General features: G+C 38.8%; 2 protein-coding genes across 9 annotated transcripts in view; both read right to left on the bottom strand.

Annotated features, from left to right (window-relative positions):
- LOC105560650 (membralin) overlaps positions 1-14,808 on the bottom strand; it is a 91,447-nt gene extending 76,639 nt beyond the window's left edge. For 4 of the 8 annotated variants that reach the window (XR_001008850.1, XR_001008849.1, XM_012009937.1 and 1 more), the window contains exons 1-8: positions 14,297-14,806; positions 13,324-13,757; positions 12,961-13,193; positions 12,662-12,884; positions 12,274-12,400; positions 11,837-12,071; positions 11,051-11,141; positions 7,385-7,442 (exon numbers count right to left, since the gene is read on the bottom strand). Coding sequence is in view for 6 of the 8 variants with exons in the window: in XM_012009937.1 (XP_011865327.1) it covers positions 7,385-7,442; positions 11,051-11,141; positions 11,837-12,071; positions 12,274-12,400; positions 12,662-12,884; positions 12,961-13,193; positions 13,324-13,614 (1,258 nt within the window). In the remaining 2 variants the exon portion in view is untranslated. Of the gene's footprint in view, positions 1-7,384; positions 7,443-11,050; positions 11,142-11,836; positions 12,072-12,273; positions 12,401-12,661; positions 12,885-12,960; positions 13,194-13,323; positions 13,758-14,296 lie in introns of all 8 variants that reach the window. The other 4 variants (XM_012009935.1, XM_012009934.1, XM_012009939.1 and 1 more) reach the window with 2 other exon arrangements.
- LOC105560649 (cytochrome P450 9e2-like) lies at positions 3,662-6,561 on the bottom strand. Its single transcript, XM_012009933.1, has 2 exons — positions 4,244-6,561; positions 3,662-4,117 (listed from the first exon to the last, which is right to left on the bottom strand). Exon 1 carries the CDS (start codon positions 6,518-6,520, stop codon positions 4,958-4,960), a length of 1,563 nt encoding a protein of 520 aa, XP_011865323.1. The 5' UTR covers positions 6,521-6,561; the 3' UTR covers positions 3,662-4,117; positions 4,244-4,957.
- Positions 14,809-15,454: the final 646 nt, after the last annotated feature.

Below are 15,454 nucleotides of genomic sequence, written 5' to 3' on the forward strand. Positions count from 1 at the left end.
GAAAATATTTGGGAAAAATCAAACATTATATATATATATATATATATATATATATATAATACGTATATGTACACGCACACACCATCGCACAAGTTGATCGCAAGGATAGAACGCTATGTGGAAATCGTTATTCCGGTCGAGGAACGGCTTGAATTTAATATTTATCAGGCACATCGTGGTGAAGACTTCGCGAGCAGAAGGTTATTACGTAAGTTTAGCAACACCGTGAAGGAATCGTGTCGCGTTCGACGAGTCGGCTCAAAGCTTGATACGAATTAATTGCGAAACTTCATCAATCCTGATTTAAATTCCACGGAACTTTCTATCGGTGCTTTAAGCACTCCTCGCACACTTAGTATTGATTTATTTCTCACGCCCGTCTTGCTAAATGTATGATAAATATATATCACAAGATATCACAAGACGTGCGTAATCTCGCATAATCGCTCGAAAGCATTTATTCCCATAGATAGTAACCCTTTGAAGAACGGTGTAACATATACGTTGCACCTCCCGAAATGAAAAGAACCAACCCTTCTTTCACTCCGATGCCTTTACTACTGCGTATCTAGATTTGTTTTATTCGCTAATTCTGAATCTGAGGCCGACAGTCTAAAATTATTGACGACAGACTCAGTGTAGCAGCTCAAAGTTAAAGTTTTAATTTAAAAATTTTGTTTTCTATAACACGTCCTGAACTCAAAAAAAATCATTCCTACAAACGACATTCCGAAACTACGTATCTGGGGATTTGTGAGATCATTGATTTCCAATTTAAGATCAAAACTTTTTAATTCTAAAACCCGAGACGGCGGTTCCAATATAAAGAATCGAAATTGCAAAAAATACAATCGATTTATCTGGAACTCGGTGCTCGAAGTTTTTCAGGTTTTGCTGACATCACACATACGAGGCCAGAATTACAAAGTTCATAATGGCGGATCCAAGATGGCGCCTGAAATTCAGCATTTGAATTTTGTCATTCTGACACCCGAATCGTAATCAGCGACCCAAAAAACCCTTAAGTATTAAGTTTCAGAAAAATCGGCTGAAAGGAAAAATGTACGCTCCAAAGTGTTAAATTAAACGTAGAGATTGACGCGCGAGATTTAGGGGCGCGAAAATTTTATGTTTACAACTTGTTTGAATAATCTGCGACACCGTCTTGCAAGTCGATGGTCGCGCAAGACCCGGGGATAAATTAAAAATTCATAATCGCATCGTTCCGTGCCGCGCCCGCCATGGGTGCAACAAAGCAATTAAAAAGTTAATACCGTCACTCGTCCCGTGGACGACCCACCGAGCGCGAGCCGCGCCTTCTTTATAGGATACGCAGTGTCGTACCTTACAAATTTGCGCGACACTCCTGGCGGTTCAATTTAATGAATTTTAGATTTTAACTTATCATCTACTAACTCTCTACCCTCCGGTTATTAAAACTTGGCCGCAATCCTTCGTCCTGTCCCGCATAATCCCCTCTCTAACCAACGCCACGTGTATCTCTTACGTTTATGTCTTTTTTCTCTTTTTTTTCCACGTTAACCGCTCTATCCATTTCGCTTTCGCTGTAATTAGACCGAATCTATTAAATACGTTGTGTGCAGAAAGCAGCTAAATTATCATACACCCGCATTAAGTCCCCACTCACCGATAGCAATGACGTTGTAATTTCTTAAATGCCGAACAAGTTGAATACGAAAAGTTTACGTAGAATTTTATTGCGCTTTTTTTCATTTTCGCAAAGAGCACACGTCTAATTTTGCGATTTAATCACAGTTTGCAATCTCAAACGAATTTTTCCAAGGAAACTTCGAAAACGAAAAAAAAACAAGAAGTAAAAAATATTTCAAATAAATATAAAATATTTTAAATAAATTAATACTGACCCGAATATGGAACATGCATTTAATAGGGGTTCCATTATCATTACCATGTCTAAAAGACATCTTTAATACGTCTTTAAGACGTCTTTTAGATATGTATGCCTAAAAGACGATTTAAAGATGTCTTAAAGATGTCTGTTCGACATGCGTGCTGTACGGGAGGATACAGCGATAGCGATAATCTTATCCAAACAATTCCATAATCAAAATCCTATAATAATCCTTGTAGTTGCATCTTAAGAACAAATTTAGTTCTCACTTAGTCTTATCTCTTATGTCGTTTTGGCATTAAAAGTAACGAAAAAGGGAACGAATTGTTGCTTTTTAAATAATAGTAACGGTAACTAGTTACTTTTTTAATTCGGTAACAAGTAACGGTAACTAGTTATTTTTAAAAAGTGACTTTCCTATCCTTGTTAGGGGAGTATCCAAGATAGATATGAAAAGATTATGGTGGTAAGTAACAGTATACTGACATTATGTAAAAAAGGGAAACGGAATTCAATATTTGGGCCAGTTTCTCTAACACTGTAATTTCAAATCATTTCCCATTACAAATACTTAAAGAAATATTTTACATATACACGTACATATACAGGGTTAGGTTCCAAATTATATTCCAAATTATATTCCAAATTATATTCCAAAAACAATAATATTCCAAAAACCGTCAGGTGTTTATGCCCCACCCTGTACAAATACGTTTCCCAAAATAAAAATGATTTAAAGATTAACAAATTTCTTATAAAATTATTATATAAATAATCTATAACGAAGAAAATATTATATATAAGAGAGGGTATTATTTACCGATGTAACGCGTTGTACAAACAATTAATTCTGAAGCATGCCATTCTAGTTGAATCATACGTGTAGTGCAAAACAATTAAATATTTTATATTGTTTATTATAATCTCAAAATTAATTTGTATGCATTTGAAGTAACATCTGATGAGAAAATATAAAAAAAACAAGACATAAACAAAAGAAATACAATAAAGGGAAGAAGTCTAACAATAAGAGTCACTACTAATAAAAATAGACTAGCAGAAATATTATACGAATATGAATAAAAAAATACAGAGAATGAAACGAGCAAAACTTGGTCTGACATGAAACACCCAAAACTCGCAAATGGATGAAGGAAGCATGCTGCCCTTCACGCTGTTTTTCTATGCAAATTTGTATTTCAAACGATTAACCTGTGAAAATAACTTCCCTCGATGCCTCTGTTTAAACTTTCAAGTCTCTCTTTCTTTTTTTAAGCTAATTCCCGAACTGGCTATAAAAAAATCATCAAGCACACGCCATTTTGTCAAAACTTACTAAAAACAACGATTAAATTTAAATTAAAACTCTTCGATTCATCAATGATTGAGTCTTTTCAAAAATCACTTAACAAATATTGTTTCAGAAAATGGGATATTACAAAATATATAACTTATCGATTACTTTCAAATGTGACTTGAGTACAGAGTGACGCGTTACAAGTTTATAATCCAAATTGGGAAAACTCGTTGTTTATGGAAAGTAAGAAAATGCGAACGTTGAAAACATCTTAAACATTATTTTATAAGTTATACGAAATATTGTCTAAATATTATATGAGTATATAAATAGTAACAAATTATTATTTTTAAAACAGGATTACCTCGAAATTAATGTTGACAAAGTGATAATTTGAACAAAGAAATAAAAATCTTAGTACGACGTACATCAATCCTACTTAATCAAAAATAAGAGTGAGGAGGAAAATAAAAAATATTATATATGCAACGTATGTTTACGAAAGGCTACGACTGCATTTATACAATAAGTAAGTGGCTTTCAAGATCCAGAACATTGTTACGATAGGTTAGCCTTACAATAAGTTTATCTTATTTTCATTATCTTGTTATTCCCGCACATATTATTCTGGATAACAATATGATAAAAAAACATTATGATTCATTCTCATAAAAACCTCCTACCGATAAAAAAAGAAAGCTCTCATAAACATCGTAATCAATAACAAGTTCTTATTTGTAATCGTTTCTGTTGACAATTAAGATTATCTGCGCATTTCGTACTGATTAGATACAAGTAGATTGATTTCCTTATTTTTTTTTATATACTATCTATTCCCAGATAATGAATCATATCTGATTAACCACATTCGTGTCAAACGCGTCAAACGCTATGGAAGGTGTCAAATGTTTTGTTAGTTTATTATAATTACCCAGATAGCAATGCATGTCTAAAAGACGTTATAAAGGTATCTTTAAGACACTTTTTAGACGCACATGTCTAAAAGACAACTTAACGCTATCTTAAAGATGTCTTTTAGACATGCATGCTATCTGGGTGGACAGTTTATACATATTTTGTATAGCTAATACAACGAAATGGTTTCATCAGTAGTTTAAAATGATTTTATGAACTTCTGATGATAGTATTAGGAGTTAAAAAATTCTATTTTATAAATAAATGTTACTGGAAAATATTATAAATACACACATGCAATAGTACAGTATGTTGCATCAGCTATCAATAAAGTACTGTTTTGTTATGCTTATTAAAAAAACTGTCAAACGTCGAATGTTAAAAGTGACATTAAGCTACAAAAACCATAATTTGAAGAAATTTCAAAAGTACGAAAACACGAAAGACGTATTACACGATAGAGATATTCGCTTTTACATAAAGAATTAACGATATTGATTTTATTATTTCTATCGTGCTATTCGGCGAACGGTGCAAGTCATATGAGTCATTAAAAACAATCGGCAAAACACTTCAGAGTTGAAAGTCTACGCAAGTCAGGACGCTTATCGTAATATTGAGACAACGCGAGACTCGAGAGCTTACGCAAATCACACGTCGTAACATTAAATTTTTTTTATTCCTTGTTAACAAAACCTTGGTCACTTGCTTTGAGCATAATAACGCAATAATCGCAATGCACCGCAAATAAATCGTGTACTTCAATCATCTTCCAAGGTGTCCACACGCGTTGAATATCTTGAGAGTTTTGAAAATGCAATATTTTTCCAAACACAACTGTATCCTAGAATAGTGTATTGCGTACAAGATTTTTACGTTTCTCTCTTCTCCAAGCCAATCCAGAATCCGCCCACAGGTTGCAACGCAAACTCCCTTGGACCGAATACGATTGGCTCGACGGTTTTCTTCGTAGTCTTCAGAGTAAACTTTTGTAAAAGATGAGCTATGAGGATCTTAGTCTCCATGAGAGCAAATCGATTGCCGATACATTTTCTAGGCCCATGACCGAACGGTAGATAAGAGTATGGTATGACGTTGTCTTTGTTCTCCTCGCTGAACCTTTCGGGATCGAACTTTTCCGGATTCGGAAAGTACTTGGGATCGTGGTGTAAATCGTAAATGGGAAACATCAATATATTGTCCGGTTCGAGGAACACAGCCTTGCCCCCTGGTTGCGACGGAGGCAGTTCATATCTTTTAGTGCAAACTCTATCGATGAAGGGCGCCGGTGGATACTTTCTGAGAATCTCGGAGATCACCATATCCATGTAAGACATCTTCGACAGCAACTCGTAAGAAATCTCACCGTTTCCTTTGGCAAGATACTGTTGTACCTCCTCGCGCAAACGATCTTGTACATCTTGATGGACTGCCAGTTCATGAGCAGCGAAACACATCAGCGTAGCAGTTGTCTCGAAACCAGCGAAGAAAAAGATGAATGCTTGCGAAACGATGTCATCCAATGTCATTTTGTGCACACTGGCGCCTTCTTTGTCCCGTGCCTGCATTAGTAAATGTATCATATCCGGTCGGACGATATTTTGCTCTTCCCGCGCTCTAATGGTTTCCCCGACGATCTTCTTGAAAAATGTGGCCGTATCCTTTGGGAAAATGTTCAGACCAATGAATTTAGCGAGTCGTGGATAGGCGCGAAAAAATAGCATCTTGAATATCGTTAGTACTCCGCTAGCAAATTTGGTACTTTCCACTCCTCTCGTGTAAAACTCGTTGTTCTGATCCTTCATAGAATTTACTTTTATGCCAAAGGCTGTCGTGGCGATTACGTCGTTGGTGTATCGTCTGAAGGCTCCCTTGGTTTCGATCTCATGGCAGATTTCCGGATGATCGACCAGATAATTAACGAAATCGTGAGAGCATTCCGATATCAAATCAAACAGGAACTTCATCTTGCTGGCGGTAAAAGAGGGGCTTAACGTATTCCTCATTTCTCTCCAACGATCGCCGCGCAAGGCGAAGATGTTCTTGCCGAACAGCGGTTCTACGTTTTCGTCAATGAAACTGCGATGGTCTGGGAAATGGTCAAAATCCTTCACCATGACGTCTTTAATCAGCTCAGGATCGCGCAGTAACACGCTAGGTGTGTTGAAATCCATTAGTCCGACATATTTAACGTCCGGGTGACAATTGTATAGATAACGGAAATAATGGATAAAACTGATGCGACCGAACAGAAATTTCCAACCAATCAGCCATGATGACAGCGAATTTGGCAGGTAAGGAACGCCCTTATTCTTCCAGTAATAATATGTGCGATGCAGTGCACTGGCAAATTTCAGGATACCAATGACAACCAGAGTGGTCAATAGTAGCACAAAGGGCGACGAAAGCAGCCACGAAAGCAACGATGAAACCATCGTGATTCGCGACAGTGTAACAGACAAACGAGATACTTGCTCGAGTGCGGCGTAGAACGTTATAAATACGTGTCGCGCTGATCTTATCGTGAATGAAACGAAGATGGGTGGGAGAAACGCCTCTCCCGGTATTATTGCCATGTTGCGTCAGTAATTGCATGAGTTATATTAGTCAGTTTGAATGCGTATGAACTTTTCAACATATTATGAAATTTATTTTACGTTTCAAACAAAAATTGTCCACACTTTCGATGCGGAAATGATTCCTACTGATTACATAATCGCCACTAGATTCATCACGTGTTTCTCACACGTGTGTACAGTGAATTTAATATCTGATATAGTCCATAAAACGACATAGAAGTAACTAATGTGAATTAGCGGGAGTGTGTAAAATTCAAGGTTTTCTTGCTTTATTCTCCAAGGGCAAGTTTCACAAACGTTGATTAACTGTTAACCGAAGGTTAATTGATTCTCTGTCTCTTCTTAGATAAGACAGAAAAAGATAGAGAGTTTACTGAACTCTGGTTAGCAGTTAACCGACGTTTGTGAAACTGGCTCTAAATCGTCAATTGTTTCAGAGAAAAGAAACATAAATATGAAAGCTTTCCTACATGACACTTTTGGAAAAGGGATTCGACTGTTACTTCCGAATTTAAATGAACTTTTTATTCGAAATTGTACAACGCACAATATATGCAAAGTACTTATGATGAACGCCAGTTGAGTTTTATATTTTTATTTATAATCTTATAAAATTAACGTACTAACTTGAGTTTAGAATTATGCAAATTTTAAACCCTCCCCCCCCCCTCTTTTTCTCTAGACAAAATAAATTAAAATGTTAATAATTTTATCACTCACCGATAAAGACAAAGATCTGATGATGCGAGTAGCGCAGTAACATCGAGATGGACACCGTCTGAAACGATAAAAAGCAAAAACGTTGTTCAGTCAAATAGCTCCGAGAAGATAATCATGTCGCAATTAGCACGATTGATACTGATTAAAAATGCCAATCGGTATTATGAATTACTATTCTGAAATTTTGCCCGAGTAACTTTGACAAAGTTACGGCGTCACGTAAATTGCGAACTGGTCGCTCGTAGTCGGTTAGCGCGTTGAGCGAATGTTGAAATTGAATTGCGATCGGTTCAGATTGAACCAGCACCTGACACCCTCGAAGATAATCCGTTATTTGCAACAGGCAACCTTAACGGCAGCCGTAACGGGGTCGTTCGATTCTACCTTGTACGAATGCGCAGATGTTATTAAAAAAGCAGCAGGAAGAAAATGAAAAAAAAAGAGAGAGAACTAATAAAACCAGTTTCTCATTACCTTCTCCGAAAGAATGATATCGATGTAGTAGCTTGGACTAGGGCTGTTACTTTTGATAACTTCGAAGATTCGAAGCTTCGAAAGAATTCGAAGCTTGGAAGTTCGAATTTAACTAAGTTGCGTTTCTGTTTGCACTTGACATGGCTGCGTAACAAGGTAGGCCTATAATTATTTTGCGACACTGCGCAATGCCTGTATACCCCTCTCACGTAATTTATATGTAAAAATACTCTTAGATCCCACTTGGTAAGGACCTAAACCAAAGGTCGGAACGTTGTGAAAGCTAATGTAATGAATGTGGTGTAGGTCGATTGAAATTTGAAACTTTAAAATAAGATAATAAGATAAGGTAACGCCCACTGGTAGGCACTGGTGTACATGATTTCGCCCAGCGGTTTACTCGGTATTTTGCAAATCAATTTTCGAAGTAGCAATGTAATTCGGAATATCTCTATCTTCCCCCGGCGTATTCGACTTCAATGTAAACTGAACATTCGTGCACCCTTCTAAGAATTGCCATTAAATCAGCACTGTTCTAAATTGATGAAATCCTCTTTCGCTTTTGTTGACGCGTCGCGCTAATAGACCAATAGACATCTCTTATGGTAAATCTGACTATTCGACACGGTATCTATCATGGTACAGTCGTGATCGGCAATCGAATTCGATATAAGAGACGCGAATTCACCCCGGAGGGTGAAGCGCGAATGCGAGCGACAAACGCGCGCGCACAGAGGCAAACAAGGAGAAAGATAAAGGAAGAGGGAATAGTATTTCATACTGGATCACATTGTAACGGAGCGCCGGACGTCGCGTGCACATGACAGAGGAGATACACGATGATACATGCACGACGACAGTCGTGTGCACGTGACTCGGGACGGCGGGCCAGCGGGGGTGAACCCTCCAGGCAGCCGGGGCTCGAATTCACGTGTCGCGGCACGAGCAGCCAACCCTTTACCCGATACCGGCGCCGCTCCGTTCCGCACATTGCAAAACGAACCGCATTGTGCGATCTAAAGAACAAAATATCTCACCGCTGAGCGGCAATCCGAGTCACGAGTTGTGCCTGCGGACTGCCGCGGAGACGAGCGGACGCGCGAACCCTACTACATGCGAGACAACAGGGACGGCGTGCAGCTCTCGCAATTCGATTTTCCGCGGGCGAGACGTTCAGTGCTCGCTATGATAAAATTGTCAACGATATGTATATCTTCTTCTAGTCTTCTATAAACGCCGTCGTAGAATCTCAGGGTGTCCAGCAAACTCAGTGAAAAACATTCCCTGACTTTTTCAGGTTTTCCGGGAGCTGGAATTAATTGTTCCCTGACCGTTCAGTGCAGCTTTTCTCAAGATGCATAATTTGCGTGCATCTGTATGGTAAATGGTAGACGACGAAGTCCTTGAAATATTTTTCTCGGGAGACAAAAAGTCCGGAACTTAAAAAGGTACAAAAATTTTAATTAAAACAATTATACCGTCTATGTATAACATTTTGTTTGCAACTTACTAGATAGTAGCTTACTTAGCTGGTACTGTTTAGTAATTCATCGTTTTTTATAGTTTTGCCTCAGTTGAACACATTGAAATAAAATAACACGAGGATGAAAATATAAATTACCGATCGCGCCTATAAATAAATTGATGTTTAGCATAACGGAAAGTTAGTCTACTGAGAGCCAAAGAAAAGTTTATTTTCTAAAAGCTTTAAATTATTCGGAAAAATGTGAAACGATGTAAAAAAAAGTCAGAAAAATCGTACATTTCCGGATTTCTACAATTCCCCGACAATTCCCGGTTTTCCAGATTTCCCTGACCACTGGACACCCTACGAACCTACGTAAAACGTAGGTGAAAATAAAAAAGCAGAAAAGAAAGAAAGAAAAACTCGCGATTGACGCGTCATTGTAAAGAGTGACGATTTTAATTATAATCGTTATAACGCGCGAAACATACATTACTATTAAAAGCATCGTGTCATCATTAGGAGTTTCGCCGGTGATCTCGACCACAGTACGCCGCAATCTATTCCACCACAATTTGATACAAAATTACCGACATGGGGCCACTACGACGAATACGATGCCTCTAATAACCTTGATTTATACCCGACGGTTCAGCTCCAAAGGGATCGCGCGTGGATGAGGACACTGGGGATAGGAAAGCTATGCGCAGACAGGTTACTTTAGTGGATGGTTAGCTCGGATTGATTGCTATATCATTTTACACGTGTTAGGCTGTCGTATAGGTGAGCGTGAAATCGTTGCTCTGATGGCCAGGAATTTATTATCGCCAAAAAATGGGGGGAGTACGGACAAACTTGCGATTCAATGGAGCAACGATCTTGTGGTTTTATATTTTCGACGAAGTACACTACAAATACGAAGAAATAAATGATGTACGAGCCAAGATGGAATGTTAATGTCTAAATGATTTAAATTTTTTATTTATTGCGGAAAACTTGCCTCAGTCAAAGTTCGAACTTGGGCCTCTCTCTTAGCAGGCGGGCGTCTCACCAATTCGACCGCCGAGGCATGTGGTAATATTTATCGCAATAAGTTGCCTCGGTGAGTCGAATTGGCGAGACGCCCCCGTCTAGTGAGTGGGAGGTCCAGGTTCAAACCCTGGCTGATTGTGAGGTCAATTTTTCGCAATAAATTTAAAAATTAAATCATTTAGACATTAACATCCTGCCTTGGCTCTTATATCCTTAATTTCTTCGTATTTGTGATTTCAGAGCCTTATGAAATTTTTATATTTAAAATTTATTATGTATTGAACGTATAGATATTAATTTTGTACTATAATCATTGTACTGTGTATATACTATATGCAATTTTTTTTAAATTCAGATTTATCCTGTCATAGTAAACAGGATAACTTTTATATACAGCGAACTACAGATAACTTATTGTTAATTGTGCATGCATGCAGGCACGTGTGTGTAGCGCAGTTGCTTAATTTCAACTAGAAAGAAAGAATATGACATATCTGAGCAAAATTTAGATTCTAAATTTCAAATGACTTTATACTATCGTTTGGACAATTTTTTTGCATACTTATATCTCATCGAAAATGTTATGTCTTATGTAAATGTTATGTAAATGTATATATGTCACATTCTATAAATAATACACATATGATCGATCGACAGGTCAATTGTAAAATTCATAAAATTCATAGAATACTTACAAATACGAGCATAACGAAAAATGCAGCCAAGTATGATGTTCGGGCCATCCACATGCTCACAAATCGGTAATGTTCTCCCGTTACCACGTTCCTGTTAAAATGATCAAAATTTAAACAAATTGCTCTTCAGCTCGATATCCGCGAGTCTCTAATACGTTCCAATACAGTTTTATTGTTAAATAATCATAAAATTCAAGAGTCGTTGATAACTGGCACAGTATATTTCTCAATTAGTACACGACCTTTTGGCCAGTAATACTGGTCAAGTATACCCCATTAGAAGTGGCAGCAAGAAATCTACAAGATTGAATAAAATAAGAGCAAATACAGAAGCTGAATATATGAAATATAAGAACGCAACCATAGTGTTGCATCAGCCTTCCACATTACCGGACGCCCTGACATGTCCTTTAAATTTGTATGGTTTACTGTGTGGTGTGATTCGTGTCCTCGACCATGTTCTTCTATATAACCGGATACTTTGATTTGTCACCCGCAAGCGTCAGCGACTTGGTTGGGTTCTTATATTTTATATATTCAGCTTCTGTATTTGCTCTTATTTTATTCAATTTTTATTTCTTGCTGTTACATCTAATGGGGTATACTTGGGGTATACTAAATCTAATACTCGATAAGGACCAGTATTACTGGACGAAACATCGTGTATTAACTGAGAAATACAGTGCCAGTTATTGTCGACAACTCTTGAATTTTGCGTTTTACTCGCTGGCGATCCACCTTTCTGGCGATTAAATAGTCATCGTGCGTATTAAAAGCCACGCTTACCGCAAAAAACCTTTGTTGTCTTCCTGTTCTGCTAGCGTCTTGATACTTGCCATCAACAAATCGTCATATCCCAAAAATTCATCTAATATAAACCGTGAAAATGCATCACCAAAACACTTGTCATTCAATGGGTCCAAGGTAACAATTTTAACAGGAATGTTTAGCCTTTGTCGTGCCGCTGGTGATAATCGCAAGAAACCATATTCCAATGAATATTCCACGATATATCCATCTTCTGGAAGTATAACAAAAAACTTGCGTTAGTAAAGGAACGTTAATCGATGTACGTATACACATTTCGCTCGTATACAATTTTATATTAAAATAATTAGTAAAGCAAGCACACGTCTGCACACATAATTTAAATATTAATCTCGGTTCTCGCAGTGAAACTCTCGCAGCTAAATAATGTATTCTACGTCTAGCGGTTTATTTACCTATCCTAGTTGTTTTATCAACATCCGATGTACGATCTTTTAGTCGTACGTTATCTTCATTTAAATGATCAGGCATTTCCGTGGAATTACCTTCTGCAGTCGTAAAAGATGACTTCTCTCCGGATGACTAAAACAGAATAGAATATAAATCAGCAATTTGTGTCGTATCTATTGCTTTTTAACAGGAAACACGTGCAAACACTGTGTCCTTATCAAATTTTATAAGAAACAAGCATCAAGCACTTTAAAACATGATCCTGTGCAAATTCTTTCTTAATTACAAAGTGTATAAATAATAAAAATTAAAGTTTTTCATATTTGTATTGTATATTAAGGTATTGTCGTTGAAATATTGTTGTCAGTACTTTGAGTCAGAAAACATACGTACTATTTTCTTGGCTATATTTAAACCACTCCAAAGCTTTGTTGACAATGATGGGCTCATCGTTGTGTTTGTCGTGCTTAGGTCAGGATTTTGCGTCTCTCCAGAGATTGTCGCACCCGTTATCAGATCTTGTTCGAGCAACGTTAAATTCTCATGGTTCCCTTCGGCGGGAACGCTTATAGCGTCCCGCTCTTCATCGACAGCCGACGGTTCGATATTTATAAAGCTGGTGCAACAAATAAACGAACACTTACTTACGTTTGCTCTCCGTGCGCAAGATGAACCAAAGCATTTCGACTTACCCATTCCTGGTTATTAGCGCTAGAGCATTAGAAAAATCATCTTTTTCCTGCCTCAGTTTCTCCTCTTTGGCATAACTCTTCTCTATGCTATAATCCTCGCCGCCGTTCCTGAGAATCTCGACTCTCAGTATGCCATCTCGCGGCCACTCGTTTCTTATATGTTCTAAGCAATTAGTTGGTGCACGTGAAAATACTATGTGGATGTAAGCCAATACAAAAAATGCCAATATAGCCTGCGAACAAAGAGAGAATTGCGACATCTTTCAACCGTGCCCCGGTTTATCTCGTTCCTATCTTATTTATTTTCACAGAGTCACGTGGCGCAATCTAATGTAGGTTCAATTAGAAGAGTCTCGTACGTACCTTCAAAAGGACTATAAATTCTATAAATCTCCTGACAGGCCTTGGAAATGTTCGTGCGTAGGCTAGCGCCGCTTTGATAAATAACGCATGAAACAACCTATCCCGCACGTTAATCAGCGGGTTTTGATTATTGTTATTTCTAGCTATATTCATGTTATTATTATTTAGGACTGGTCCTATAACACCAGCGAGACTGTGAAGATTGTGTGCTACCGCACCGTTTTGATTATTAGGCACTGCGACAGCGGCGGCGGCGGCGGCGGCGGCAGCAGCACCATCTCCTTGCGACATTTTTATTAAATATTACATAAGTGTCCCCCCGCGAGTATGAGGATCCAGGAGAATTCGTATACGATAATTAACTACATAAAAACCACCATATTTACACATACGTAGTGTCGCATCTGTCACTCGACGCACCGAAACATCGTGCTCTGAAACAAATGAGATTTTTAATCAGCGACATCAATCGATTCGTTAGATGCACGCGTATTACAGTCTGAAATTTGCAAACGGCACGACGGCACGTGAGGGGAAAAAATCGAAATAACCTCTTTCTTTTGCAACAACATCTGAATATTTGAAAAACAAGGGAAAAAAACGAGTTGCGAGAGACGGCGCTCCGAGAGGAATCGCGGGTCTACAAGGTAGTCGCATTGAATACAATGAGACATAACGAATCGCGCATAAAAATACATATGCAAAACGGCAGGCAAGAGCGAGTGCTGTTTATCATTTGTTCGTTACGTAATTTTCTGGCCGAGTAAAAAGAGAAAACTTGTCAATCGTCCAGATATCAATCGTCCAATCTCCTCTCGTAACCCGCGGTCGAGTACGTCCCATAACCCATATGGGAGGACGACGCGTCTCGGTGCGTGACACTTGGCGCACGACGACCGGCGATCGTCGCCAAATCCCCGGCTGTTTTCGACAATCTGTTTTACTCGACAACAAGAAATCTGGCACGTCATACCTCGTGAGATCGGCGATGGACACCAGCTATTAGTCTATTACCAACGGCGAACGGCCAACGCCGCGCGATCCCGACGGCACTGTCACCGACCTGGTCGCACGCAGCTTCCGTCTCGTCTCGCTAGAAATCGTACGAGAGCCGTCGAGTGCCGCTGCCGTGTACTGGCCTGGCAAATACGACAGAACTGCCGAAATTGTCACTTCATCGTCGCGTATGTTTTGATGCGCACCGTCGTGTAGGCTCGATTGGTCGTTTCACTGACTCGCCTTGTCTCGCCTGCACGCGCAGGTCCACCAATGCGTGGTCAACAGTGCCTGTGTCCAGCAGAAGTTTGCGCTTGCTAAGCGCTTTGCGTTCATTGGATTATACTTTCAGATCTGTGCTGAAATAGAGCTATTCTTCTAGATCTATCCAATCAGCATAAAGCGCTTATTCTTAGCTAACTTCGGCAGAACACAGCCAGTGCGAGTCGCATAGTCGTAGTCGTAAGAATAATCGACCGCGATTGGTCAATTCCGTCAGACACATAAACCGTGCTTTCCAGCAAGCGACACAAGTCGACACAAATGTCGTTCTGTCTTTCTTCGCATTCAATGAATAATAAAGACAGAACGACACTTGTGTCGACTTGTGTCGCTTGCTGGAAAGCACGGAAAGCCTCCGCTACAATGATTCTCGGTTCTGTCTACAATGGTCGTAGTCGTAGTCGCTCGATAAAGCCTCCGCTATGATTCTCGGTTCTGTCTACAATGGTCGTAGTCGTAGTCGCTCGATAAGAATTGACCAATCGCAGTCGATTATTCTTACGACTACGACCATTGTAGACAGAACCGAGGTCGTACGACAAATTTTTCAAGCGTGTCGATTGGCCGCTGAATAGAAAGTTTCTAGATACTCGAAAATTTTACTATCCTTCAGCCAATGGCTGTGTTCTGCCGAAGTTAAGCCCGCTGCAGACGATGCTATTTTTTCTGCTGGATTGCTTGCGATTTAGTAAATTACTATCATTGCACCACTCAGGATGTGTTCGAAAATGGATTTAGTTACTGCCAGTGAAAACAGTATAGTTGGTAGCAATGAAAATTACTGGTGCTGCGTTTTTCGCACGCCAGTAAAGTCAGTAAGGCTGGGTCTACATTGGATGTCGTAAGTCGAATA

This window comes from Vollenhovia emeryi, unplaced genomic scaffold (assembly GCF_000949405.1).
Source record: "Vollenhovia emeryi isolate VEMERY1.0 unplaced genomic scaffold, V.emery_V1.0 DF939225.1, whole genome shotgun sequence".
NCBI lineage: Eukaryota > Metazoa > Arthropoda > Insecta > Hymenoptera > Formicidae > Vollenhovia > Vollenhovia emeryi.

What these genes read in the sequence shown, in the direction of transcription:
- LOC105560649 (XM_012009933.1), bottom strand. Translation starts at nt 6,520, where the DNA reads ATGGTTTCATCGTTGCTTTCGTGGCTGCTTTCGTCGCCCTTTGTGCTA.